The following is a 27,501-nucleotide window of genomic DNA, read 5'->3' as shown; positions in this document are numbered from 1 at the left end:
AGGCACCACCAGGGCGGGTCTTAGAGTTAGGCATCAGTAGAGGGAGGGTTCTGTGTGAAAGTAAGGTTAGGTTATAGTAAAATATCAGTAAGTAGTAAGTGAAGTAAGTAGTAGAATATAGGCAATTTCCTTAATATTCTACTATCGGCTATTTCCTACGCCCTTTTCAATGGGCCCCTTTATTAAATGTACATGACATACCACCTGTGCATATGTGAGGTTGCCTGCCAAACATACATTGTTGGTGGGTTGTGAGCACATATTTGGGGAGCAATGCTCTGGAACAATCCTGTTGAACAACTGAAGATCTGGTATGGATTTTCCCAGCCCTGAAACCTAAGGTGTTGGCAAAGGCCTTAAAAGTGTACCTGAGATGAGAAGCGTCTCAGGTTCCATACTTACCTGGGGCTTCCTTAAGCCCTGTTAAGACTGCACATCCCTCGCTGTCACAATGGTCCCCAAAAGCCGGGCCAAGTCGCACTCTGTTGTGCATACGCGGCCCAGCCAGGCACACTCAACCGCCGAGCTCCCCCACCACGATCCCTTCCCTGCGAGTGATCTGCGGGCAGGGGAGTGCGCCTGGCGGCGCATTTGTGACAGGAGTCACCCAAGGAGACGGCGAGGGACGAGCAGCTTTAACAGGGCTTAAGGAAGCCCCAGGAAAGTATTGTACCAGAGACGCTTCTCGTCTCTGGTACACTTTAAACCTGCACACTTAGCCCATGCAAGCATTTAGATTCATGACACCAGTGCTCTACAGAACTGTCCTTATTTTTCTTTATACGCTTACATGATGCAGATACATTTTTTACTGTGCTTTACAGAGAAAACTGAAGTAACAATTTCAGTTACTGTCCCTGAAAGTAGCTCCCAATTTACAATCTTTACCACATTTTAGGACCTCTTTAGGTGACGCTAACTGACCTACCAGTTTGTTTTTGTGGGAAGAAACTGGTGGACTCAGAAGAAATACACAAAAACATTCAAACACGATATAGATGGAGTATTTGATACAAATAAAAACCAGGACTGTCTTGTATAAAACACAAAAAAAGTTTGTCTCAAATAAAAATCTGTCTCCTACTGTCCATATAGATAAGCAAGCAGTACCATCAGACAAATACTGTTAGCACTCTAGTATTGGACCAATGGACCATAGTTAGGTGGCTTTACTATGCGTGTGGGTCCTGTAAAATGTTTATGGATTCTGATGGTAGCCCAGATTAAAGTGGGTGCCACTGACTGTATTGCATTTTGCAAAACTGTTTTACTGAATTTTCATGGAACCATTGGAAAGTCAAGGAAATTCTTGCAAGACTGACATAGGCATTCTCATGCATCCCTAGCTATACATACATTTTAAGATATATGTCGTTTAAATTATTAGCAGCGTCAGTAGCGTTATCTCATTTGAGATAAGTGCTCTGCTTTTGACTTCACTTGGCAGAACTCGCAGTGCTATAAATTCTTGGAATGCTTTGATCTCTCTCTGCGTAAGAAACTGAAAGCAAAAGTTCTCTGTTATTGTCTCACACTGCCCCCAGTCACAAGTGGCCATAAATACACATTACAGCAGTGCTAATTATTAGCAGGGAAATGTAACAAATAGAGAAATAAAAAAAATGTGCTAAAATAAATTGGCCTGGAGCACTTACAAGCCTCTAAATAAATTGGCTGCTGAAGTGTTAATACAATGTAAAGTAACCCCTTGCATTTTGTAAAAATTGAATAAAGTGACTGCACTTTAAAGAGACAATCAATTCTGTTTTTATCTGCTCATTACATAAGATAAATTATTGCTAGAATTTGACTGGCCAAGGTAATAAGTTTACAGCCATTTTCATTCATTGGTCCTGAACATTTTCTGTATAGAATAAAGAACACTGAAACACCTACAGTAGCTGAAGGCTATAAAGGATACTCACCACCAGGAACTCTTCCCTGTCCACCATCTGATTTCCGTCTGTGTCAAACATATTGAATGCAATTTTGAAGCCTGCATGAGGTTCTGAAAAATCCAAACGCATATAGGTTTAAAGAGCTGTATGTAAAAACTACACATATACTTTAGATAGTTAGTACATAAAAATATGCATACACTGTACATAAAAGGAACAGGATGCATAGTATAGTAAGTAATAATTGTTTAACTATCTTGGAGTTATTTATTTATTTATAAAGCCCCAACATATTACACAGCGCTGGACATTAATTTAGGTTACAGACAATATTTAGGGGTGACATACAGCAATATGACAATACAGGAGTACAAGAAAACCAGATCACACAGCACAGTACAAGTACAAGGTAATGCTTAGTCAGTCACTGGATGGAGCATGGAGATTAGGCAAGTTAGGTTCACTCAAGTGCATAGCATGGGTGCACAGTAATGGAGGTGCATGATCAGGTAGGACACAAAAGGAGGAGGACCCTGCCCAAAGGCTTACAATCTAGAGGGAGAGGTAGGGACACGAAAAGTAGGGGACCAGAGTTCAGCTGTGGGTTGAGAGCAATTGTGAGGGGTGGTAGGCCAGAGTGAAAAGGTGAGTTTTGAGGGCCTTCTTGAAGATGTTGAAGGAGGGGCTGCCCTAATGGGTGGAGGTAGATAGTTCCATAGTGTTGGAGCAGCTCTTGAGAAGTCCTGGAGGCGTGCATGGGACTGGGTGATGCGGGGGACGGCCAGGCGAAGTTCACTGGAGGAGCGGAGTGAGCGGCTAGGTGTGTATCTCTGAGTAAGATCAGAAATGTAGGATGGACAGGTTTTGTGGACAGATTTGTAGGTCAGACACAATATCTTGAATCTGATTGTGGACTGGATAGGAAGCCAGTGGAGAGTCACGGAGGGGAGCCGCCCTGGTGGAGCGATGGGAGGAGTGGATAATTCTGGCTGGCTCCATTCATGATGGACTACAGTGGAGCTATTCGGGTCATAGATAGACCAGATAGAAGGACATTGCAGTAGTGGGAAATTATGAGGGCATGGATGAGGAGTTTGGTGGTGGCAGCGGTCAGGAAAGGGCGAATCTTACAGATGTTACAAAGGTGGAAGTTGCAGGACTTTGTGAGGTTTTGGATGTGGGGAGTGAAAGAGAGTGCGGAGTCCAGGGTGACACCCAGACAGCGGGCTCGAGAGGTAGGGCGAATGGTAGTATGGTTAACAGTGACATACACATCTGGGAGATTCAGGGATGGCCGGGATGGGAAGAACCCCTGCATTATCAGGGGGAATGGGGATTTATTTTGAAGGATGCATGGTCTTTAAATGTGGAATTGGTTGTTCCTTGTGACAGCCTTATTGTGTATTCCCCATTCCATGTTTCTTCCTATGATAGCGGTGTTTCCTATAATAGTAGCGCATATTAGTGTTTCTTGCTAAATCCCACAATTATAGTGCTCCCCTGTTTGTTATACTGCCTCCCTATTTTATTATTTCATTTTATTATTGTGTTCCTCATTATCCTCCAATATACTGCTTCTGTATACAGTACCTCCTATTATAGTGTGCTCTAATAAACTCCACCACCACCCCCATCACAGTTGGGATGAGCATTCAATGAGTGAAGAGGACATAGAGCCAAGAGGTACTTTTGAAACTTTCTCAGCCCACCATTGTCACAAAAAGAAAAAAAATTCCAGGGAACCCAAGTTAAGATCTCAAGGAACTCAAGCTTAAAGAACCCAAGTTAGTGTCTCAAGCTTAAAGCACACTGCCCCCCCCCCCCCAAAAAAAAAATATTGTTCTTATTGTATGTCTAAATCCAGAGTCACCTGAAAGAATATCCAATTATAACACATGGCATGACTTGGTAACAAATTTGACTTACAAACAACCTTCCAAAACAGCATCTGTTTGTAAGTAGGGAACCGCCTGTAGTGCAAAATTGGTCAGCTGCAGGCGGCACACAGAATACACCCCAATTTCAGAGTCAGGGACAAAAGTGGCTCTGATTGGCCAAAGGGGCCCTTACAAGAATCGAGGTCCATTTTTTGAGTGCCAGTACTCCCATTCTTAATCTCATCCTGTACAACAATACATTTTATAAGGCTTCATACAGCTGATTGACAAATCTATAGTTGTAGAACATTAGGAGTACAAAACTAACATGGCAACAATGCAACTGGTTTTCAATCAGAGTTGAGCCTTCTACAAACAGCAGATTGATCTAGGCTGAGACAGCCACCTTGTCCAAGAATATAAATGTGTGTCCAGCAGTCACAATATGTTGCGGAGAGATTCAGAGTGCCGGATTGTCTTCACTGAAGCCATTGTTCTGCACCTGGACGAAGCCGGGAGGCGAAACCGGTCAGGTTAAGAGAGGCCACTCTGGTGCACCAACATTGTACTACTGTGGGTGGAAGGCACACATAACAGCATGGTCCTATGTGGATTAGGACCCTGAAACCTAACGCTGATGTTTTTTCGTGTGGAAGTTGTTTTTGAATAAACAAAGTGGGTACTGCCATTGGTGTGTGTCCCTGTATTACTTTATTACACACTTCTCTAAAGTGTGTTACAGGAGTGGAAGAGGACATGGGCATACACCTACAGTACCATTCTGAAAGTTTGGTTCTAATCTATTGATGCGGATGGGAGTAAGCCAGTGCTACAGGACCCTACAGCTTACATTGTTCTCCACTTTATCCCTCCAGCTCCATGACACTACATCGTGTGTTGTGCTGTCTTCCATTCTTCCTCCTCCATAGCAACAGACAGCACAGCACTCATCCCCTACCTATCACCTAAGGGATCGAATCCCCATCCCTGCGGGCCACAGTAATTGCAGGTGTACGCCGTGGTTGCAAGACTGCATGTTTTTAAACTGAAAGGCACCTGTAATCATTTTAAGTTAGAAAATAGCTTGCTTAAAGAGGAACTCCAGCCTAAACAAACATACTGTCATTAAGTTACATTAGTTATGTTAATTAAAATAGATAGGTAATATAATCTCTTACCCACACTGTTTTAAAAGAACAGTCAAATGTTTGATTTCATGATGGCAGCCATCTTTTTGGTTGAAAGGAGGTGACAGGGAGCATGAGACACAGTTCCAACTGTCCTGTGTCCTGAGCACCTCTCCCAGTTGCTAGGCAACGTGAATAACAACATAGGAAATCCCATCATGCTCTGCACAGCATCAGGGAAAAAAAGCCCGGGCTTTTTGTCTTTGATGGGTGGAGCTTAGATACAAATACAGCTAAAAATGATGCTTTGGTAAGAAAAACAAAGTTCTGATGCTGTGAAACTGTTAAAGAAACACCAAGGGCTTGATTCACAAAGCGGTGCTAACTGTTAGCACGCCTGTGAAAACCCCCTTAGCACGTCTAAACAAGCTTTTCGCGCATAAAACTTTACGCGCGCAAAACTTTATGCGCGTAAAACTTTACGCGCGTACTGCACAGAGCACAGGGCGCACCGCGCGAAGTGCCCATTAAAGCCTATGGGACTTAGCGCGCGTAAAACTTTGCGCGCGCAAAGTTAGCGCGCAATCTAATTGAGAAATCCGGTGCTAACCCACTTAGCACCCTGGTTAGCGCGTCTAAAGACTTTAGACGTGCTAAGTAGGTTAGCACCGCTTTGTGAATCAAGCCCCAAGCCTTTTCAGTTCTGCTGAGTAGATTTTTAGTCCGGAGGTTCACTTTAAGTGTCAGTCATAACACTGTGCTATAACAGAACCATCAAAGAACTGGAATGGGAACTTTTGAAGAACACGCAGTTTACCGGTACTATGTAAAACTTTATAGCTTAGTAGGGAAATGTTATTTCTATACATAGTGTACTTACTTGTCAATATGCAAAGCAGGAAGAGATACTCTGTGTAGGATAGCATTCCTAAACAGAGGAAAAAGAGAAGATTCACATTGTAACAATTTCATTTTCCATAAGAGATACTTTGATAATAAACAGGGTTAATTAGATGCATCAAGAAAATAATCAGTCAACAAACAAAAAAAAATCAACCAACAAGAAGGTGCCCATTAACGGTACAATCTCCTGAACGATCGGCCGTGTGATCATTCTTTCATCGTTCTGTGGATCTGAATTTCGGAAAGATTCTTTTAGTCTGAACGGATTATTTATTATTGTTCATTATTTTCCCCTCCGTTGGTGGTCAATGATCAGACAATAAACTGGGAAACTGGATTGTTAATGGACACCTTTATACTGTTCAAAACAGACTGGAACACACCAGATGAATGCAATGTACACCCCTTGACTTTTTTAGAGTATTTGGTAATGAGCTTCAAGGTGTTGCAACTTTAACTAGGTCTGAAAACTTACATTTTCTTAATTTAAAGAGGAACTGTAGTAAAAACAATAATGCCAGCAGTGCCTGGCAAGCAGCTCAGACATTGGGTTAGTGGATGTGAGCCTGCTGCCTCTCACGGCATATGTCGGGTGCGTGCGTATCTACTGGGGGTACGAGGAAACAGTGCTGGGGTGCTGAAGGACAGCACCACAACACAAAACCTCACGCCCCATTGCATGGGACATAGGAGCATCGCTCCAATGCTCTGAACGTTCAGCCATCGCATTAGTTAAAGCGGCATTTGGATTTACTGGTAGTCCTCATGTGATGGCCAGGTGATAAGCAGCTTGAGTGCTGCAAGCTAATTACCACCTTGAATAGGATATGGCCCATAGTGTGAATTTAGCCTTGCCTGAACCATACCAGCCTGGGGATTGGCTGCGGAAAGATTAGTAAATTAGCATTGGTGCAGATGCAGTCATGCATACACATGCAATAAGAACTTTAATCAGACCATAGCTTATTACAGGTAAGTTCTTGCTGTAGGTGTAAAGGATTGCAGTAGCACAAATCTAAATTTACTAACCTTTCAGCCATCATTTCTATAATTTGATATACCGTATATTCCGGGGTATAAGACGACTGGGCGTAGAAGATGACCCCCCAACTTTTCCAGTTAAAATATAGAGTTTGGGATATACTCGCCGTATAAGACTACCCCTCTTCCAATGCACACCAAATTAAAATAAAAATAAAAAAATCATATCCTGGTGCCATGTATAAACAGATACTGGTGCTGTACTGTATGTGTTACCCAGTATATAACAGTATATAGTCAATTGACTTGTTGCATTGGTCAACTCTCCTTAAAGTGAACCTAAAGTCAGGAAGAAAAAATGAGTTTAACTCACCTGGGGCTTCCCTCAGCCCCCTGAAGCTGATCGGTGCCCATGCTGACTGCATCAGATGTCCCTGGACCGGCCGGCGGCGACTTCCGGTTTCGCCGTCACCGGCCGACAGGCTGGGAACGCAAATGATTCTTCTCGTTCCCAGCCAGAATAGCGCTATTGCGGCCTCCCTATGCTGCAATAGCAGCATAGGGGGCGATATTCTGGCTGGGAACGCGAAGAATCACTCGCGTTCCCAGCCTGTCGCCTGTGACGGCGAAACCGGAAGTCGCCGCCGGCCGGTCCAGGGACATCTGATGGAGTCAGCGTGGGCACCGATCAGCTTCAGGGGGCTGAGGGAAGCCCCAGGTGAGTTAAACTCATTTTTTCTTCCTGACTTTAGGTTCACTTTAAGTAGACTGGTCAGCTCGCCTTGTCTACCTGTTTATCAGAGCGGTATGGAAGAATAGATTGCGCTCCCTCAGCAGCGAGATGATCTGAGAGGCGGTAACAGGATAGGGCGTATCACCCGGCATCAATGACACCCGGCGTACAAGACGACCCCCAACTTTTCAGAAGATTTTCAAGGGTTAAAAAGTAGTCTTATACGCAGGAATATACAGTAACTCAGTCTAGTCTTGCTAATTATTGCCAGCTAATAGGAGACAATCCAGTCAATGAGTGGAGAAGAAGACATCAAGGGCACCGCTCCTTAAAAAGACCTTTAATGCGGTTGTAGGCCTGACCGCTGTTTCATGACTAGGTGTCGCTTCTTTAGAGGCTGTAGAGGAAGTTCTACTGCCTCTGAAGAAGCAAAACCTAGTTGCTGTCTTCTTCTTCACAACCTGTATATACTATTGAGGAGCACGCCACCTATAACCTTCAGAGGATGTTGAGGTCCATATCCAGCTGCATTTGGTGGCGGTAATCAACTTCTCTGTCTTTATTAATTACTACAGTAAACATACATCACAATTTGAATTAAACATTCAGTAAGATGTATATTTACTGCCTCTGGCCATGTCTCTTAAAATGCTATCACTTGTGATGGAGTGCCTGATAATTTGCAGCCCAGGGCATTTGTCCTTTTTTACTCTGTCTTAAAGCCAACTCATGGGGCTTGCACTTAGAAGGCTTTGTTGTGAAGTGTCATTTGCACAATGTTTCAAGTTCTCAGAGCGGATCATGTTGTCAGTCAATACTGTTAGAAGCACCACAGCGAACGCACTGATCCTAGGAAGGCCTTATAGCAAGCATTGTTTTCTAACAAACATAAACACCGCACCTTCTATATGTACTGTTACTGGTTTATCACCCCACACTAACTGGGGCATTAACCACATCACTGACTTGATAGGTGCTTTAGAAAGCAAATGGGAAGAAAGAGACCTGTGAGGCAGATTCCCCTCCTGGGTATCAGATTGAAACAGGAGCATTTTGATAAAGTGGTGTAAGTCTACAGTCAGACAATGTTCAAGCCATTTGTTTTATATTGGGATCTCTTTGTTTTATAGCACTCTCTTTGTTGTGAGACAAAGGGAAGCCCAGCAACTGTCAGGCAGCATGTCAGCTGAAGTGAAGGCAGCTATCTAAGTGGTCCTGAAAGCATTCCCACCTTTTGTTTGTGATGCTGGATTGTGGCCCTGCCAGAGAGATAGTTCTGCTTGATTGCTCTGAGTGTTATGGGAGAAAGACACTGGAATGGTTGTGGCTCTACAGGCAGATCCTGTGCAGGGATGGGATGGAGGTCACAGGCGGGGGAACACCAAATATAGTAAAGGACACCATAGCTTTAAGCATTATTACTATCCGCCCAATAGAGCTTTATCTATACAGAAGGCCTGATGGAATTCATAGGAAGGACATGGCTAACAACAAATTACCAGAATCCCATTATAATTTCTTCACAAGCTAAACTGGAAACACAGGAAAATCAATTAGGGCTCTTTCACACTAAAGGCCTTTTTCTGCGTTCTACCGCCATGGCCATAGTTGGCGTTTTCCATGGTAAAATGAAAGTCCATAGACTTTCATTTTACCCTTCACACTTAACGCCACGTTTTTGAGCGTTGCATTTCGACGCTCCCAGGCGCTTTTTCAGGGCCGTCTCTCATTTCATTGATAATCATGTATTGGCGTTAAAACGCCTTCAAAACGCACCAAAACGCTGACAGCCAAAGGCAGCGTTTTGGCCATTTCTACCGCTGCCTCTAGTGTAAAAGAGCCCTTAACAGCTACTGTATAAACAGCTTGCAGTGGAAATAGGCCTTTGTCCTCTTCCTGTCATGACAGGAAATAATAGAAACCTACCAGATTGGGGAAAGGACAATACTAAGCTATGAAGAATTCTAATTCTTTTTCCCACTATCCAATATTAAAATATAGGGGTATTTTTGCTGGAGATAGGCTGTAATCATGCGTAAGAAATCTACTCTTTTCCTTCATATACATTTTTTTTCACTCCAATGTGTGAATGTCATTGACTTAATGTAACTTACATTATGAACATGTGTCAATATTAAAGTAAATACAGTAGTCTTTATTAATAGGTTTGACGGATGCAACCATATTTGCCATGTCATGCTTCCTATTAAGTAGTCAAACACAATGGTTGCTCCTCCTATCTCAGTGTGAGATTATGGTCAACTCTGTCAACACAGTTTTATTCAAAGTGTTGCTAAGCTAAAACCTTTCCCGTATGGAAATTGTTTGCTCTTCAGATGGCTTATCCTGTAATTGGTTTTCTTTCACTGTTTACTCAACCATTACATATTGCCATGAAAATATAACACGGCAAGCATGAAAATCTTGGCAGCCATTGCTTTCAAGACATTTTTTTTCAAGACCACAAAAATGAATCCTTGCACCTACGTTATGTTTTTCCCTTCATTTGATTTTATCACCTGTATTTTAATTACAGTATAAGTAGCACTAAAATATTTTTAATCAGGAAAATATTAAATGTCAAAGGCTAAAACGAAAAAAAAGTTATAGTTGTTTATAGCCCCATCTGCTGGCTTTACTAGCAAAATGTCTAAATGCAAGAAAGACTTGGATGTGCTGCAGTGAAATAAAAGATAAGATATCTCCATAGAGAATAATAATGCTTAGTTAAAGTGTACCCTAGGCGGCATGTGACATAATGAGATAAACATGTGTTATGTGCCAACCATATGAATAACTAGGATGTGTTCCTTTTTTTCTTTTACTGCCTGAAAGTGTTAACCTTTAGGCATGCAAGTGATAGCGTCTCTCTTGTCTGATCCTTGATTATAGAGTAACCCTCACTGATAAGGAATTACAGCCATATAAATTTTCCTGGCAGAAAACAACTTCTGAGAGCAGGGGATAGATAAAAAGGTCAAATAGGTTATAGATTTTAGCTCTGAGGCTCTTGAGAGACTGCCATTGAGCTGAGACAATGAATCATAAAATCTACTTTGCAAATGTTTAAACATAAAACAAAACAATGTGATATCTACAAAAGTAATTTTAGTAATAGAAGGATGGATACAATTGTTTATCTCATCAGTTTATTTTCACCTCGGGTTCACTTTAAGGGAGAAGTCTACATATGGTCTTTTGCTGAAACATTGGTTCTAAATGAATAAAGATTTTACATTGAGAAAACCTCACAGATTCTTACACCAGGCATCAAGTAAAGAATTATTCAGTCACACAGGCGTACGAAACAATGGTAGTAAGACAGCTACATTCAAGGCAGGAATATTTGCTTTATCCCAGCCAGGTCATTATTATCCCAGCCAGGTCAACATTTGCAAGGAGTTTGTATGTTCTCCCTGTGTCTGCATGGGTTTCCTCCGGGCACTCCGGTTTCCTCCCACATCCCAAAAACATACAGGTAAGTTAATTGGCTTCCCCCTATATTGGCCCTAGACTATGATACATACACTGTATGATACATATATAGACATATGACTATTGTAGGGACTAGATTGTGATCCCCTCTGAGGGACAGTTAGTGACAAGACAATATACTCTGTACAGCGCTGCGTAATATGTTGGCGCTATATAAATACTGAAATAACTAAAATAAATTTGCTGCTGGACAATTTCTGTGCTGCATTCATTTGGCAGCAGAAAATGAACAATATGCTGTAAGCGGTTCCGATGCAGATAGGCAAGTATAAATATGTAAGCATAGGTCTGGAAGTCAGATTGCGTTAGTGGGGAGGAAAAGTAATGGTGCCCATTAACGGTACAGTTTATGAATTGTATTTTCTATCATATTATGTAGATTGTATGTAAACCGAGAAACTAATGTGCTTAACCTTTTCGGGACCATGTGCATTAGTTTCTACGCCGCACTTGTGGCTGTTCTAGCCTGATGCGGCGTAGAATCTACGCCGGCCCGCAATTTCCGCTCCCGACGCGATCGTGCGCACCCGGAGGGGGAGATTAAGCTGTCATATGACAGCCGACATCTCCCCCGAGTGATCACTACGATCGCCGTCGGATCGTAGTGATCTGTTTGACAGCTGCGGCGGCAGGGGGGGAAAGAAGAGGATCCACTCACCTCCCTGCCGTTCCAGCGACGATCGGCGCCCCCTTCCGCTCTGGCCGGCATCTCCGCTTCATCTGACGTCAGCGCCGGGTCCCGGCTTGATGACGTCATCAAGCCGCGACCCGGAACTGCTCGTCAGACAGAACGGAGATGCCGGCCGGAGAAGAGGGTCCCGTGCGGCTCATCGCTGGAGCCTGGAAGGTAAGTGAAGGCTGCTGGCAGAAGGGGGGGCCCAGGCCACCAAGGAGGGACACAATGCCAGGCAGCCACACACGGGATCCGGCCGCCTGACCCCCCAAACGTGCGCACCCCCTTCCCGCGCAAAATGCCTGGTCCTTAAGGGGGGGTAGGTGGCCGGTCCCGAAAAGGTTAATAGATCCTAAATGATCACATTATCGCTTGTTTTCATAAAGAACTGGTTGATCAGTATTGGCTGATTTTTCTTAGATATGATCATAATTGATTTAAATATAATCACAAGTTGGATTCTTTGAAGCTAGAGAACAATTACAGTGGGATGCGAAAGTTTAGGCAACCTTGTTAATCGTCATGATTTTCCTGTATAAATCGTTGGTTGTTACAACAAAAAATGTCAGGTAAATATATCATATAGGAGACACACAGTGATATTTGAGAAGTGAAATAAAGTTTTTGGATTTACACAAAGTGCACAATAATTTTTTAAATAAAATTAGGCAGGTGCATAAAATGTCATTTTATTGATTCCAAAACCTTTAGAACTAATTATTGGAACTCAAATGGCTTGGTAAGCTCACTGACCCCTGACCTACATATAAAGGTGAATACAATTATGAGAAAGAGTAATTAAGGGGGTCAATTGTAAGTGTCCCTCCTCTTCTCATTTTCTCTGAAGAGTAGCAACATGGGGGTCTCAAAACAACTCTCAAATTACCTGAAGACAAAGATTGTTCACCATCATGGTTTAGGGGAAGGATACAGAAAGCTGTCTCAGAGATTTCAGCTGTCTGTTTTCACAGTTAGGAACATATGTGGCAGACCACGAAAAATGTCGGATAAACAGAAGTGACGAATGGTGAGAACTGTTACAGTCAACCCACAGACCAGTACTAAAAACCTACAGCATCATCTTGCTGCAGATGGAGTCACTGTGCATCGTTCAACCATTCGGCGCACTTTACACAAGGAGATGCTGTATGCGAGAGTCATGCAGAGGAAGCCTTTTCTCCGCCCACAGCACAAACAGAGCCGCTTGAGATATGCTAAAGCACATTTGGACAAGCCAGCTTCGTTTTGGAATAAGGTGCTGTGGACTGCTGAAACTAAAATTGAGTTATGTGGGCATAACAAGGGGCGTTATGCATGGAGGAAAAAGAACACAGCATTCCAAGAAAAACACCTGCTACCTACAGTAAAATATGGTGGTGGTTCCATCATGCTGTGGGGCTGTGTGGCCAGTGCAGGGACTGGGAATCTTGTCAAAGTTGAGGGAAGCATGGATTCCACTCAGTATCAGCAGATTCTGGAGACCAATGTCCAGGAATAAGGGACAAAGCTGAAGCTGTGCTGGGGCTGGATCTTTCAACAAGACAACGACCCTAAACACTGCTCAAAATCCACTAAGGCATTCATGCAGAGGAACAAGTACAACGTTCTGGAATGGCCATCTCAGTCCCCAGACCTGAGTATAATTGAAAATCTTTTTTTTTTAATTCCCACTATTATTATTTTTTTCACTTATGTTTTCACTCCTTTTCTCCACCTTTCCTATTGTCCTGCCTGCCACTCGCTGCAGAATGCCTTCTAATTTAGGACACTAGATGGAGCCCCTCCATGTAGCTGCTCTATTCCCTCTGGCGTTCGGGTACACATAATGAATGTGATGCGTCGCCCAATAGGATGCAACGTTTTGGACGCCAAGGGATGTATTGGTCGCGTCGGTAGGCGTCACTGGAACGCATATGCGCCTCAAACGGCGCAGGTCGTGACCCGCAGGAAGTGAATGGGTGCAACCTATCTGCGTCATTCACCTGGTCGACGGCAATTGGCTACAAATAATGCTAGCCAACCTCGCGCAAAACAGCCGTCAGGCTCCAGCTCCCAGCACCCACCGCACCCAACCTCAGCCCTCACTCAGGATGGTATGTGCAATTGTTATTCACTTATTTTCATGACGAAACTTTGCCTGATTGAGCAGATGTTTTAAACTTGGAAACAAATAAAGCTACATTTCAACGGTGCCGATTCACTTTCTATGTGCAGCATAATTGAAAATCTGTGGTGTGAGTTAAAGAGAGCTGTCCATACTCGAAAGCGATCAAACCTGAATGAACTAAAGATGTTTTGCAAAGAGGAAAGGTCCAAAATACCTTCAACCAGAATCCAGACTCTCATTGGAACCTACAGGAAGTGTTTAGAGGCTGTAATTTCTGGAAAAGAGGATCTACTAAATATTGATTTCATTTCTTGTTTATGGTGCCCAAATTTATAAACCTGCCTAATTTTGTTTAAACAATTATTGCACACTTTCTGTAAATCCAATAAACGTCATTTCACTTCTCAAATATCACTGTGTGTGTCTCCTATATGATATACCTATATGACCTTTTTGTATCGTAACAACCAACGATTTATACAGGAAAATCATGACGATTAACAAGGTTGTCCAAACTTTCGCATCCCACTGTAAATACGATCGTTTCATTTGATCTGAATAATCTTAGAAAATAAGATAATTTGCTACAAGTCCCACCATTAATGGGCACCTTTATTTTTTTAGGAAATGTTATGGAAATTGAGGGTTATCGTTAAGGTGCCTACACACCTATGATGTATGTTGCCTGTCGAGGATTGGGATTCAATCCCCTCGGACGACACTGCTAGGTGGGCCAGTACAGACCCGTGTTAGCTGTGTAGCTGCCAAGGCGTTCTGTTGCTATGCGGGGGTGGGGTGGGTGGGTGTGGGTACGACGGAGTGGCGCATGCAAGACATCACAGGCAGGGGAGTGGTGTCTTCAAAGAAGTTGGAATTCAAAAGAATAGCAAGTAGTGCGGCACTCCCTCAGTATCACATCAATTGTAGCAAAATAAAGTAAATAAAACAATATTCTCACCACTGCTGCAGCATCTCTGGTAGCTGATAAGAGGACGTGTGCTCCGTAATTCAAATGTGAAGAAAGGGTTGCAAAGCAGTCCATAAAAGGAAAGAGCATGTGCACCATCTGTCCTTAGCAAAGTGTGCTTTATTCAAAAACTTGTCAGCATACATAAATGTATCCAGGTTGCTGTACAATTAAGCCATGGCTAATGGCATCAAAGGCAGATATGGGAGTAGAGGTGGGTGGCAGGCACTGTGTGCAGGCAAGCAACGGCTGTGTTGCATCCTACCAAATGCTTGGTCATGCTGCATTCCACTAACCGTTTTTGTATAAACCACGCTTTGCAATGGACGGATGGTACACATGCTCTTTCCTTTTATGGCCTGTCTTCAAAGAAGTTGGCCGCCTATTGGGTGAGTAGATCCACCGGGCGGATCGCTCATGGGTTGGGGGCTGCCGTACATACACTTGATGATCAGCTGAGGAGGTTGCTATCGGCTGCCTTATGGTGGCCACTAACGATCAAATCTTTTTCATCCAATCTTACCATTTCTATGTAATATAAGGGAACTGCCTAAATAATCCATTCAATATATTCACTCAGTTTACCCTTCTACAACATAGATTTGGTAAAATTGGATGAAAAACATAGGATCATTAGTGGCCACCATTAGCCATCTTTAGTCAAGCTTGTATACAAGCCTTTAGGCACTTGGCAGGGAAAAGGTTAAGAATAGGAACAATGGATCATCAAGGAGTAAAGGTGAGCAAGAAATGAATGCTAACGTTAGGGATTGAAGAGGGCAGGAAAGGTTGGGTTAAGACACAGGACAGGAATAATATTAGGATTAGGCTAGCATAGGAGAATAAGGGATAGGCATTTGAGGGGTGCCTAATACTTCATAACTCCATCCTAAAAATCTGTGCTCATAAAACAGGCAGCCAGTATAATATCTGGCACATGCCGTGCACTGTCTCAGGCCCCATGGTAGCTGTATCTGATACCATACAGCCTGTAACTCCTCGGCTTTGCGTGAAGGAACTGACCTGACAGCTAGGTGTGTGGGCATCTCATGGGGAATGCATGGATGGCTCAATGACTTCTTCTTTATGGATCAAAGCTGTGGGGCCATTGAAAAGTGTGCTAAGCCCAAAGCTCCCTAGCAGACCATAACAACGGTAGTATGTCTGCACAGGACATCATGCTTGTGCTTGAAGAGTTTTCCTTGTTCAAGTGACTGACAAGAGCATTTACGTATTAAAATGTTGTGAAAACATCCCGATGGTTTGCTCATCCCAAAGTGCGATTAGTATCTCTAAGTATGACACAAAGCTTGCACTTACATTAATATATTGTGTTGCTTTCTTTAGTGGCTCAAACCCCATGCGCTGAATCGCTCAGCTTAACGCTTTGATGAACGTGGCTTAAAATCAAGAGGAAGAAAATGCTTTAAGAAGGGAAAAAAAAGTTTTCTTTCAAGAAATGAAACACAATGCCTCTCTTTGACTTAAATCTGTCCGTGATAATCAGGAGGAATCACATACAACTGTCTATCTGTGTCCAAGAGGCTAAGGGAGAATGTCAACATTTTTTCATACCTCTCTAAAGGCGCTTTGTTTTGGGGGAGCCTTCTTTGCTATTTTGTGGAGACTTGCTCTGGTTTGAAACTCAACACCAGGATTAACAGGTTTCATCCCAGCACAGGTATTTGGCCAGAGTACAGAAAGCTCCCTACCGCCTAAATGTGCCCAGCGAACAGGCTTTACATCTTCAAAGATCTGAAATGAGAGGAATGTGGATGCACCAATAAACTACAGCAAAAGCGTGTTAAGCGCCAACACTGTGTTGTAAGCAAATAGATTCGCCTGAATTCAGACTGTGCTGGCTGCATGCATTAAATATGTTACATCATTTTGGTGTTTGTGATTTGCTTTAACAAAAAAATAAATAAAAATAAAATAAACAAGGAACTATCTTGGGCATATCATCCCTTAGCTGGTGGAGTAACCAATGACAAAGAAGGTGTAGGGTGAACAAGGTTCATGACCCTGAAAACTAAGTACCCATGCCTCTTTATACACTGATTGTCCAAAAAATAAGAGACACCCTCTAAAACCGAATTGGTCCTCTTTTAGCTCTGATTACAGCCGATATTCTTCTTGGCATGGACTCAACAAGATGCTGATACCATTGCTGAGCTGGCCATGAAAGCAGGTTAAACTCTGATTGATGTACCTCAAACTAATTTCAACCAATCGAGCACAGTGGCAAGGGACCACAACAAGCGTATTCTCTTATTTTTCTGTGATACCAAAGGCACTCTTGATGGTCTCCTGCTGCTAAAGTCCTTCCTTTACAAAGTCCGTCTTGGGCATTGGGATCTGCTTTGTGATGCACCTGCATTGAAGTCAGCTGTAATTTGTCATGTTGTTGCCCTTCTGTTGCTGCAGACTATGTGTACTGCTCACCTTTCACCAGAATAGTCCTCATCGCTTGAAGTTTTCTTTTCTCAACTGCAACTCTCTAAACACCCAAGACACTTTTGGGCAAGAAAATCCTAAAAGAGTCGTTGTTTCAGAGATGCAAGCACCAGCTCTTTTTGCACCAATGATTATCCCTCATTCACAGTCACTTACGGTAAATCTTTCGTCTTTCCCATTTTGACATTAACTTCCATGGTAACTACATAGTCTAAAGCTGAGTGTTCCTTATATAAGCAACTCTGCGTCGTTACATCACTCTATGTCACTGTTGGACTGATTTACTTTCAAATAAGGGGTGTCTCTAATTTTTGGTTAACTCAGTTTATATTTGTTACAGTTACATAGCTAAATATTAATTGTTTTTAAAGCTTTTGTAAAGTTTTTTTTGGTCAGGTAAATATGAATTTTTCCATAGTAATATTTCATGCTTACCAGTTGCAGTGAACAGGAAGAGCCCTGGGTAAATAAAACAGATTGATAAAGCCACATAGAAGACTTCTGGCAGCCGACACAATCTTTTGTGATCCTGTCAGGTGATAATTTAATTGTAATGACTGTAATGCTGGGAATACACAATGAGATTTTTCAGCAGATTTACTGTCCGATCGATTTTTCGATCGTTTTTTCGATGGAGTTTTTATAATCGATTTTTATTCACTTCTATGAGAAATCGATCAGAAAAACAATCGAAAATAAGATCGGACCTGTCGGAAATTATCGAACCATCTACCTGCCAAAAAAAATCTCATGGTGTGTTCCCAGCATAAGGGCTTGTTCACATTCCACTCGCATTAGCATTGGGGGTGTTTTACTTGCATTTTTTTTCCGATTCCCGGCGCTTGGGTGGGAGTTCCGTTTTTGTGAAATCGCTTTGCTAAGCTCTTTTCCAGAGCGTTTTTTTTAATTCACTCCCTGACGCAAGTCAGGAAGTGAACTCTTTGACCTGGAAAAGAATGAATACAATGGGCTTGATTCACAAAGCGGTGCTAACCTAGTTAGCACGCCTAAAGACTTTTGGGCGTGATAAGCATTGCACTAAGTAGGTTAGCAGCGCTTTGAGGGAAAAATTCGCACGCAAAGTCCGGTGCGCGCAAAGTCCGGTACGCGCAAAACGTTGCATAGGGTTTAATGGAGTTGCGCGCGAGTTTATTTTATCACGCCTAAACTGAGTTTAGGCGTGATAATGGGCTTTTCTCCAGCGTGCTAACAGTTAGCACGGCTTTGTGAATCAAGCCCAATGTATTTATTATTTAAAACGCGAACGCAATCGCATTACAAAGCAAGTTTGTGAGCATTTAGCACTCTTCCTATACCTTTCATTATAGCAAAATCGCCCCAAAAATGGTCCAGGCACCGCTTTGCTGAACGCACAGCGTACGAACCCCGCTAATATGAACCTTCTCATAGACATTCATTGCACAAGCGTTTTGGGGTCGATTTTAAATATCGCCTGTGCTTGAAGAAAAGGCAGAAAAAACGCCTCTAGTGTGAACGATCCCTTAAGATGTGTTGCTGGGCTGAACATGTTTGAAACAGGTTTGCAACAGGCTAGGGTTAGCATCAGATGTTAGGTCTGCATTTATTGTGGCACAGACCAGTGTGTAAAAGCTGGCCATGCGGTATGCAACTTTTACCCACTCAGGTAAATCACAGATATTATCCCTGATCAAAAATTATAGGAGGATCCGTCTAGTTTTCCACCTTGCACTATTTGATATCACACTTCAGGAGGAACCTTTTACAAAATTGTCCATAACAACATTACTGCTATCCCTGTACTACTCCATACAGTACACAGTTATGTGGACAAACATTACTCAAGCTTGATCGATACAAAGAACGGACATTCCTGATTATTATTCAATCTATGGTTCAACCAGAACACTCTGGTTTTTATAGCTTTTTCATTTGATTCACTGCTTTTATTGGATGTCTAATTTATAAAAAAAATGTTGGGATTTGAGGAAGGAGACAGCCTAACTAAAAATTATTATCTTATCTCGAATGAGGGGTAGTGTATCTAAAGACAGAATTTTATTGGACACTTAAAATGACGATGCATTTCATGGGTCTTACCAGCTTAGTCAGGTCAGGGTCACAGTGTCTTAGCGTCTTAGCCCCTAAGTCCAACGTGTCCTAAGCCAAGGCACTGTGACCCTGACCTGAAGAAGCTGGTAACACCCTCAAAATGCGTAGTCCTTTTAAGTGTCCAATAAAATTGTGTTTTTTAATAGCCTACCCCTCATTTAAGGTAAGATTGATAACAATCTTTGTTATAATTGTTGAGGCACCTCCTTCCACCCATCCCAGTGTTTTCCCATAGACAGAGCTCCCCCCATGACATTAGTCCAGTGGTCCATTTTTATTGGAGAGCGACCAGCAACTTTTATAAGAAGAGTAGCCAGATTGGCGTGGAGACTGAATTCTCCACCTGCTCATTAATTTGGTAGTATTTTAGCAACCCAGTTTTGTAAGTAGTAATCTACTAGCTTAACGTTCCCATTGTTTTAAATGCTACACTTTATTGGTGCTTCTGTGTTCTCTGTATCTTCTTTTCCTGGTACTTGTAGTTCATTGAACTTCATCAACCGGACACATCTACTATTAAAAATGTTGGACAGTGTATGACTAGCTAGAGGCAGTGATACGTCACAGCCAATCAGAATGAACCTATCACGCTGGTGTGTGATTAGACAGCGTTTAGGTACGTGAGGTAGCGTACAGGTAAATACAACGATAATACAAAACGTAGTCAATCAGGCTGAGGTCAGATACAGGTCAGAGATATCGAAGTACAAGGGAGTAAAGCTAAATCGTGGTCAAATATTCGAGTAGGGTCATACACGTAATCAGATGTCAGTCGTATTGTAAGGATCAGTCAATAACTGAGTAAGGGACAGGCCGAGTCGGCAACGTAAATCAGATGGCAGCGGTACAGAAGGACTAGACAAGAGCGAGGTCCGAAGGCAAGCGAGAAGTCGGTACACAGAAAATATACAATATGATGTTACAATAATATTACGAGAATATATACGAAAATAACAATGAATGACTAACTGGAGTACATATATATTGTGCGTCTACACAATATATCAATGTAGCTCAAAGAAACTAGCTAGACCTAGAACCAGCAAACGGATTAGTATCAAGGTCAGCGAGCACTGAATGCTCTGGCCTTAAATACAAAAATACTCAACCAGTAGCCACTCCCCTTTGGTGATGTCACTTAGTGACATCAGCAGTCATCCTAGACCCTCCTCCTGAGCCTCTAAGGCTCACTCGAACTCGCGCGTGACCCAAAGGTCGCATCACGCACGCACGAGTCAGAAGACACCGCCGGAGGGATGCCGGCAGAAGATTTTAGCGCAGAAGCCTCGCCGCTCGTCCGGACAAAGCCGGAGTTGCCGCGGGACCTGCCGCTGGAAGGTAAGCGTATTACAGAACCCTTTCACTCATCTAACCTTAGAAAGCGGATTAGTTACTGTATGTAGCTTCAGTACTTCTCTTATTTCTGCTTTATGGAATCAATCTGACCAATAGTTTTGCAGGAAAAAAATATTAATTTTCAGTTGATCTAAACTAAGCATAAATGCCTCTGTCCTCAAACAACCAAAGAAAACAATGTGTGATATCTCCTTCTGCAGCCAACAGGAACTCAGATAATAAAAGTGATTCAATTATTTTATGCCGCAGCTATTTAATATTACTTCTGCTATTATCTACTGGTTTATTGTGAAAGAAGAGATTGTGAAGCCGATTAAGGCCTGAACAATGTATCCTAGCAGACTAGAAGCCAGGACATTGCAATACATAAAAGCTTGGCAGTGAGTCCGCACGTGTTCCAACAGGCATTGGGACTGAGAAGGTGTCATTTATCGTTATCTGATAATAACTTTGTTTTGGCCCAAAAGATGCAAAAGATGTAAGTGTATCTTAAAAATCTTAAATGACACAAAATTACACAGTGCCTATGACTCACGCTAAGCTGAAATAGGCAGCGGAACAGAAAATGGTGGCTTCCACTAGATGACATCATTAACAGGCTGCGCTGAGAGTTTGTCAGAGGATTAACAAGCTCGATGATTGAGTTAAGTTTCAAGTTTTCTGCATTTAGGCATAGCTGTAGGGTCTGACTGACCCCCGTAAGGCTATTTAGTATTCTCTGGTGTATATGCAGAAACAGCAACATTCTCTTAAAGGGGAACTGAAGAGAGAGGTATATGGAGGCTGCCATGTTTATTTCCTTTTAAGCAATACCAGTTGCCTGGCAGCCCTGCTGATGCTCTGCCTCTAATACTATTAGCCATAGCCCCTGAACAAGCATGCAGCAGATCAGGTGTTTCAGACTTTAAAGTCAGATCTGGCAAGACTAGCTGCATGCTTGTTTCTGGTGTTATTCAGATACTACTGCAGAGAAATAGACCAGCAGGGCTGCCAGGCAACTGGTATTGATTAAAAGGAAATAAATATGGCAGCCTCCGTATACCTCTTACTTCAGTTCCCCTTTAAAGTGCACCTGAACTCTTGCATGGGACAGAAGGAAAACATAGAGCAATGCATTCTGTATGTATTTAGAGAGTTTAGCCTTTGTAACTTGATCTCTCACTGTGGGCAGCACGGTAGCATAGTGGTTAGCGCTCTCGCCTTGCAGCGCTGGGTCCCCGTTTCGTATCCCAGCCAGGTCAACATCTGCAAGGAGTTTGTATGTTCTCCCCGTATCTGCGTGGGTTTCCTCTGGACACTCTGGTTTCCTCCCACATCCGAAAAACATACAGACAGGTTTATTGGCTTCCCTGTAAACATTGGCCCTAGACTACATTACTCACACTGCACGATGCATACACAGACATACGACTATGGTAGGGATTGGATTGTGAGCCCCTCTGAGACAGTTAGTGACATGACAATATACTTTGTACAGCACTGCGGAAGATGTCAGCGCAACATAAATACTACATAATAATAAAATACTGTAATACCTCTCAGCTGGCTGCATTGGCAGAGCAGCTAATTAGTAAACACAGGATGTTAACCCTATGTCCATGAAAGCAGGAAGTAGACACACTGCAAATTTATTGCAGGATTTGCATCAGCTGTAACAAAGAAATGTTTTTCTTTAAAGGTTATTATGCTGCTGGTTATCTTTTAGAGCAAAGAGGAAGTTCTGAGTTCAGGTCCGCTTTGACAAGCAATGAAGTTTATGTGCTTGATGAGCTCTAACAGGGGGTGCTCAAATGGTTTAAACAACGGTTTATAACAATGTTCACATTACTGTAAACTGCTTACCAGTATAGAGCCCACATCATAGAGCTCTCCTTTACAATATCTGTTATAGAGCTTCCCACAGTAGTGCCCTTATGGTAGTCATCCCCATAATAGTGCTGTTATAGGTCTCATATACTACACATGCCATACTACCCTCTATTATAATGTCCAGTTTCTCTGCTTCCCCAGTCACATGTTCCCTGCAGAGATCAGCAGGCAGGAGCATAGATACCTCCTTGGAGTCCACCAGCATTGCACTTCTACTTTGCCAGTACAATGCTCACATGTTACGGGACGCAACAATCACATGACTATCAGGATGAAGAAGACACGGAAGCTAAAATGAGTAGTGCTTGAGGACTCTAAACAGGCAACTAATATTTACCATTACGGCTATGCTTGAGCTACGTACACACTCTAGACCACCGTCGGTAGCAAACTAACCATAGCAAACTAACAATTCTTGACAATAATGCAACAAATGAACAATGTCTAATGGCAACATGGCACATTTGTATTCAATACCGCCAAAATGATAGTCTCCCGATCAGATTATTAGCAAAGAGTTTAAAACTGAGGATCTGGGGTAGCTAGCTACACAGGATGGTTTTGAATGGTGCAATCATTTATCATCGTCCAATACACATGTTTTCATCCGCCAGGACGGATCAGTCTACATGGCCAATAATCATTCTTTTTTTGATGATACTCTGAACCAGAGAGGAGTTGTGGAGTTGTGGTAGGGGTGGCTCACCCCCCTGTAGAAAAAGACACGGGAGACAAAAACGGGAGCCCAGTAGTGCAATATGTCAATAATAAGTGATGAATAGAAATACTACTCACAAAGGAGGGTTGCAAGGGGCAACCAACCACAGGAAGCAGCTGGAGACAATAAACACAACTCCACTCGGGGTGGTCCTAGCCAGGACTCGGATGTGGTCGCTCTCTTTGAAAGAACAGGGACAGATGTCCACCGTGGTGGGGGCCACAGGTGGTCTGTCGCTACCCCTCGGACAGCAAGTGAACGGGAGTATACTACGCACGATATTGGGAAAGAGATAGAATAAAAGCGTCTAAAAACAGTTTAAAATCGAAAAATATGAGGTAGCTTACCTCAATGACGAAAATCTCTGTAGTTATACAAAAGATTTTTTATTTAGCAAAGGCAACGCGTTTCGCGGGTCTGAGCCCGCTTCCTCAGGCCAATAACAGTGCCAAATAGAAAGGAACAATCTGGCAAAAGAAGGCTCCCTTTGCCAGATTGTTCTTTTCTATTTGGCATTGTTATTGGCCTGAGGAAGAGGCTCAGACATGCAAAACGCATTGCTAAATAAAAAATCTTTTGTATAATTACAGAGATTTTCGTCATTTCACAAGAAAAGAGAGAAAGATCCCTGATATAAAATTGCTGCACCACCATTCATAGTACAAAAAGAAGTTTATTGAAATGCTAAACAAGTCTAAAAACATTTAAAACCAAAACAATCCCCAATACAATCATATGGAGATCAAAATATGTACAAAATCACAAGTACCTCACCTCCAAAAATATGCATTGATAAGCCCTGATGGCTGTTGTACATATCTATCTTTGTTCGTAAGAGCCAAGAGTGGAATAATGGGACCCGGGTCCTGATGAATCAGTTAACTAACTGCCAAGGTTAACGTGCTAAAAGGATTCAAACAAGTGTAGAAATATAAATACAGTGTGCAGTGTAAGGGCAATATGCTCATAACATGAGACTTGAAGTAATCAAAATATAAGGTGCATCAGATGTGGACAAAACTTATCTGAACCAGGCAATGCCAGCAAGTAAAGTGATAGATACGTGGTCCTGGCGGGGTAGGGTCCCCTAGTGCAATGTGAGGCAGCCAACTGAGTAAGGGCGGAGGGAGGCACAGCAAACGCTCTACGCATGGCGTGGTCCTACATGACCACTTCGTCAGGAGCCCGGGCGGATTTTCGTCACTGAGGTAAGCTACCTCATATTTTTCGATTTTAAACAGTTTATAGATGCTTTTATTCTATCAGGGCGCCTCTTTCCCAATATTGTGCTGAACCAGAGAGGAGAGAAACATCAGGCTGTGCATTGCAGGCACTGGCACTACACTTACCTCCCTCTGCTTCCTCGAAGACAACATCTCCTCCCTGCTAGACCATCCTGGCTCTGATCCCCAGGATGCCAGGTATGTGCTCCATTGGCGCCGGATCACTCACCTGGTCTCAGCAGATTAGCAATGGGATCCCCAGCAACACGTGAAGTCCTGCTTCCTCTCTGACTAGAGCGGTGCCTCATGTGACCTGGTAGCAAGTAACAAGTCACATGAGGCACCGTTGTACCCATGGATACAGGCCGCTGGACGGGTGGATGGAGAACCCATTGCTGGACTGCTGAAAGCAGGTGAGTGAAGTGGTGCCGCGCAATGGAGAGAGCAAGGAGCAGGGCATAAGGGGAAGGGACCACATTACAAACCTCAGGGAATGCTGATTTAAACCAAGGATCAACATCAAATTAACATTACGCAAGAGGTTCAGTTCATTGTTACTTATTTCATGAGACCCGAACTATAGAGTCAAAGATGGAAATCTCTAAACCCTGATGGTACCTCCTGTGTGCCTTCTAAACCAAACAGCTCATGAGCAGATATTATGCTCATTTTCCTGCAGATTGTCGTGAGGTGCACAGTGCAATCTCTGAAAATATCCTACAACAACAAAGGAAAGAATAACATCATACTGGCATGAGAAAGATCTCCTCTCAGGTGTTTGACTGGGAGTTGCTGCATGGCTCATATTGCAGTACCAGTAAGTGACAGATTAGAAACAGCAGTGATTGTTAGCACATCTGCAGAGCGTGATGAAGAGCCTAGCTATCAGAGACCATTCATGTCAGACCTGTCAGTTTTCTGCATATAAAATGACACAATACAGTATCCTATAATAACAGGTATTCTGCCTATCCCTCTCATGTAGATAATTCACTGTTATGAAAACAAACTAGCACTTTAAAAGTGCAGACCGAAAACAAGGCACTTCAAAGAATATCTACGTTTTAAGTTGTTATTTCTACAACAAGTTTGGTACAGCTGTTTTTTAAGCATCAAAACACGGACAATGTATTACAACAAAAGAAGAGAAAAATCTGCGTGTTCTTATGAAATCAGCCTTGTCAGCTGTGCTTAAGGAGCAAGAACAAGCTATCGAGCTGGCCTTTTTAATCCAGCAATAGAGAACAATTTGCCCTGGGGCCACCAATGCAAAGAGCCAACAAACAAGCTATAATCCAGAGGTAAGAAGAAAAGCTATCCTGGGGCCACCAATACAGGATGCCGGTTACTTGACCTTTTTGCAGAGGAACCTGAAATGCCTGACTTCTGACATCTAGGAATTAGGAGGCTGGTCACATGGAACAGTAAAGCTGTCTGCACCATGGACCATATTCACAAAACCGAACGATTGCAAGTTGGGATCTTTTGTCTTATTATGCCTCAGCCAGTATTGATTACATTTTTACATCTTTTTCCTTAACCTCTTGAGGACCGCGGTCTTAAGCCTCCCTAGTGACCAGGCCATTTTTTACAAAATTGGCCACTGCAGCTTTAAGGGCTCGCTGCAGGGCCGCACAACTCAGCACACAAGTGATCCCCTCCTTTCTGCCCACCAACAGAGCTTTCTGTTGGTGGGCTGTGATTGCTTCCCCAATGTTTATTTATTTATTTTTTAATATTTATTTGTTTATATTTTAATAGATTTTGCTGTGTTTTTTTTTTAACCCTTCCTCCCTCCCTCCACCAGCCAGTCAGCGTGATCGGTTGTCATGACAGTGGATCACTTTTCTGCCACCCAGGGGGACAGCCGTGTCACACAGCTGTCACAGTACAGCGCTGCCTTAGAATGCAGCGCTGTACAATGTTATTAGATGGCGATTTCACCATCTAACAGCCCCTAGCGGCAATCGCCGCTGGGAGGCTGATGACGGAGCCGAGCTCCGTCATTCAAACAGGGATGCGAGCGCTGTACAATGTTATTAGACGACGGTTTTCGCCGTCTAACAGCCCCTAGCTCCGTCATTCAAGCAGGGATGTGCGCGCATTGCCGCGCACGATCCCCTGCAATCTCCGCCCCTAGCACTTCATGCCAATTGGCGTGAAGTGGTCCTGGGGCTGCCGCGCTGCTCACGCCAATTGGTGTTGAGCAGTCGTTAATCATGTAATAATAATAAAAATCTGAACATTTGTTTAGAGCTTTTCTCCTGTATGACTCAAAGCGGTCAAGAGCTGCAGCCACTGGGACGCGCTCAAGGGGCCACCCTGCAGTGTTAGGGAGTCTTGCCTTGAACTCCTTACTGATTAGGTACTGACCCTAGCCAGGATTCGAACCCTGGTCTCCCATGTCAAAGGCAGTGCTTTTAACCAGTACACTATCCAGCATGTGTGACACTATGGCAAGGGAGGCAATGGTACTTGGTTGTGGCCTAGTAATATAAGGTGTGCAATATGGGTGAAGGACTTGCAATACATTTAAACAGTACATGCATCATGTAACCATTAGTCATTTTTGAACATGGCGACCTCCATGTGCCATCCAGCTCCCACTGGTTGGTGCCTAGAGTTGTCCTGTATGTGGTCATTACTGTGCACAATTCCACCTTTTGCTTAACCCCTCCTGTGGAGTAAAGCAAAAGGGGTTTCAGGGGATGAAACAACAATATTGGGCCTGCACTTCATTACTATATGACCTTTTCAATGGTTTGAATGGCTCTATTTGCCAATGGTTTAAATGGCTCTATCTTCTCTGAATTAATTTCAATTAAAGGGGCACTACAGCGAAAAAAACTGTAAAATGTAAAATATGTGCAAACATATACAAATAAGAAGTACATTTCTACCAGAGTAAAATGAGCCATACATTACTTTTCTCCTATGTTGCTGTCACTTACAGTAAGTAGTAGAAATCTGACAGAACCGACAGGTTTTGGACTAGTCCATATCTTCATAGGGGATTCTCAGCAAGG

The 27,501-nt window shown here is 42.9% G+C and overlaps 1 protein-coding gene across 5 annotated transcripts in view; it reads right to left on the bottom strand.

The window, feature by feature from the left end:
• MICU3 (mitochondrial calcium uptake family member 3) overlaps nucleotides 1-27,501 on the bottom strand; it is a 175,305-nt gene that overhangs the window by 78,740 nt on the left and 69,064 nt on the right. For all 5 annotated transcript variants that reach the window (XM_068278620.1, XM_068278616.1, XM_068278618.1 and 2 more), the window contains exons 5-6: nucleotides 5,783-5,830; nucleotides 1,926-2,008 (exon numbers count right to left, since the gene is read on the bottom strand). In XM_068278620.1, the coding sequence (XP_068134721.1) occupies nucleotides 1,926-2,008; nucleotides 5,783-5,830 (131 nt within the window). The remainder of the gene's footprint in view (nucleotides 1-1,925; nucleotides 2,009-5,782; nucleotides 5,831-27,501) is intronic.

This window comes from Hyperolius riggenbachi, chromosome 1 (assembly GCF_040937935.1).
Source record: "Hyperolius riggenbachi isolate aHypRig1 chromosome 1, aHypRig1.pri, whole genome shotgun sequence".
In the NCBI taxonomy this organism is placed as follows: Eukaryota; Metazoa; Chordata; class Amphibia; order Anura; family Hyperoliidae; genus Hyperolius; species Hyperolius riggenbachi.
The sequence above is the reverse complement of the archived record's forward strand: the minus strand, read 5'-3'. Positions and strand labels throughout refer to the sequence as shown.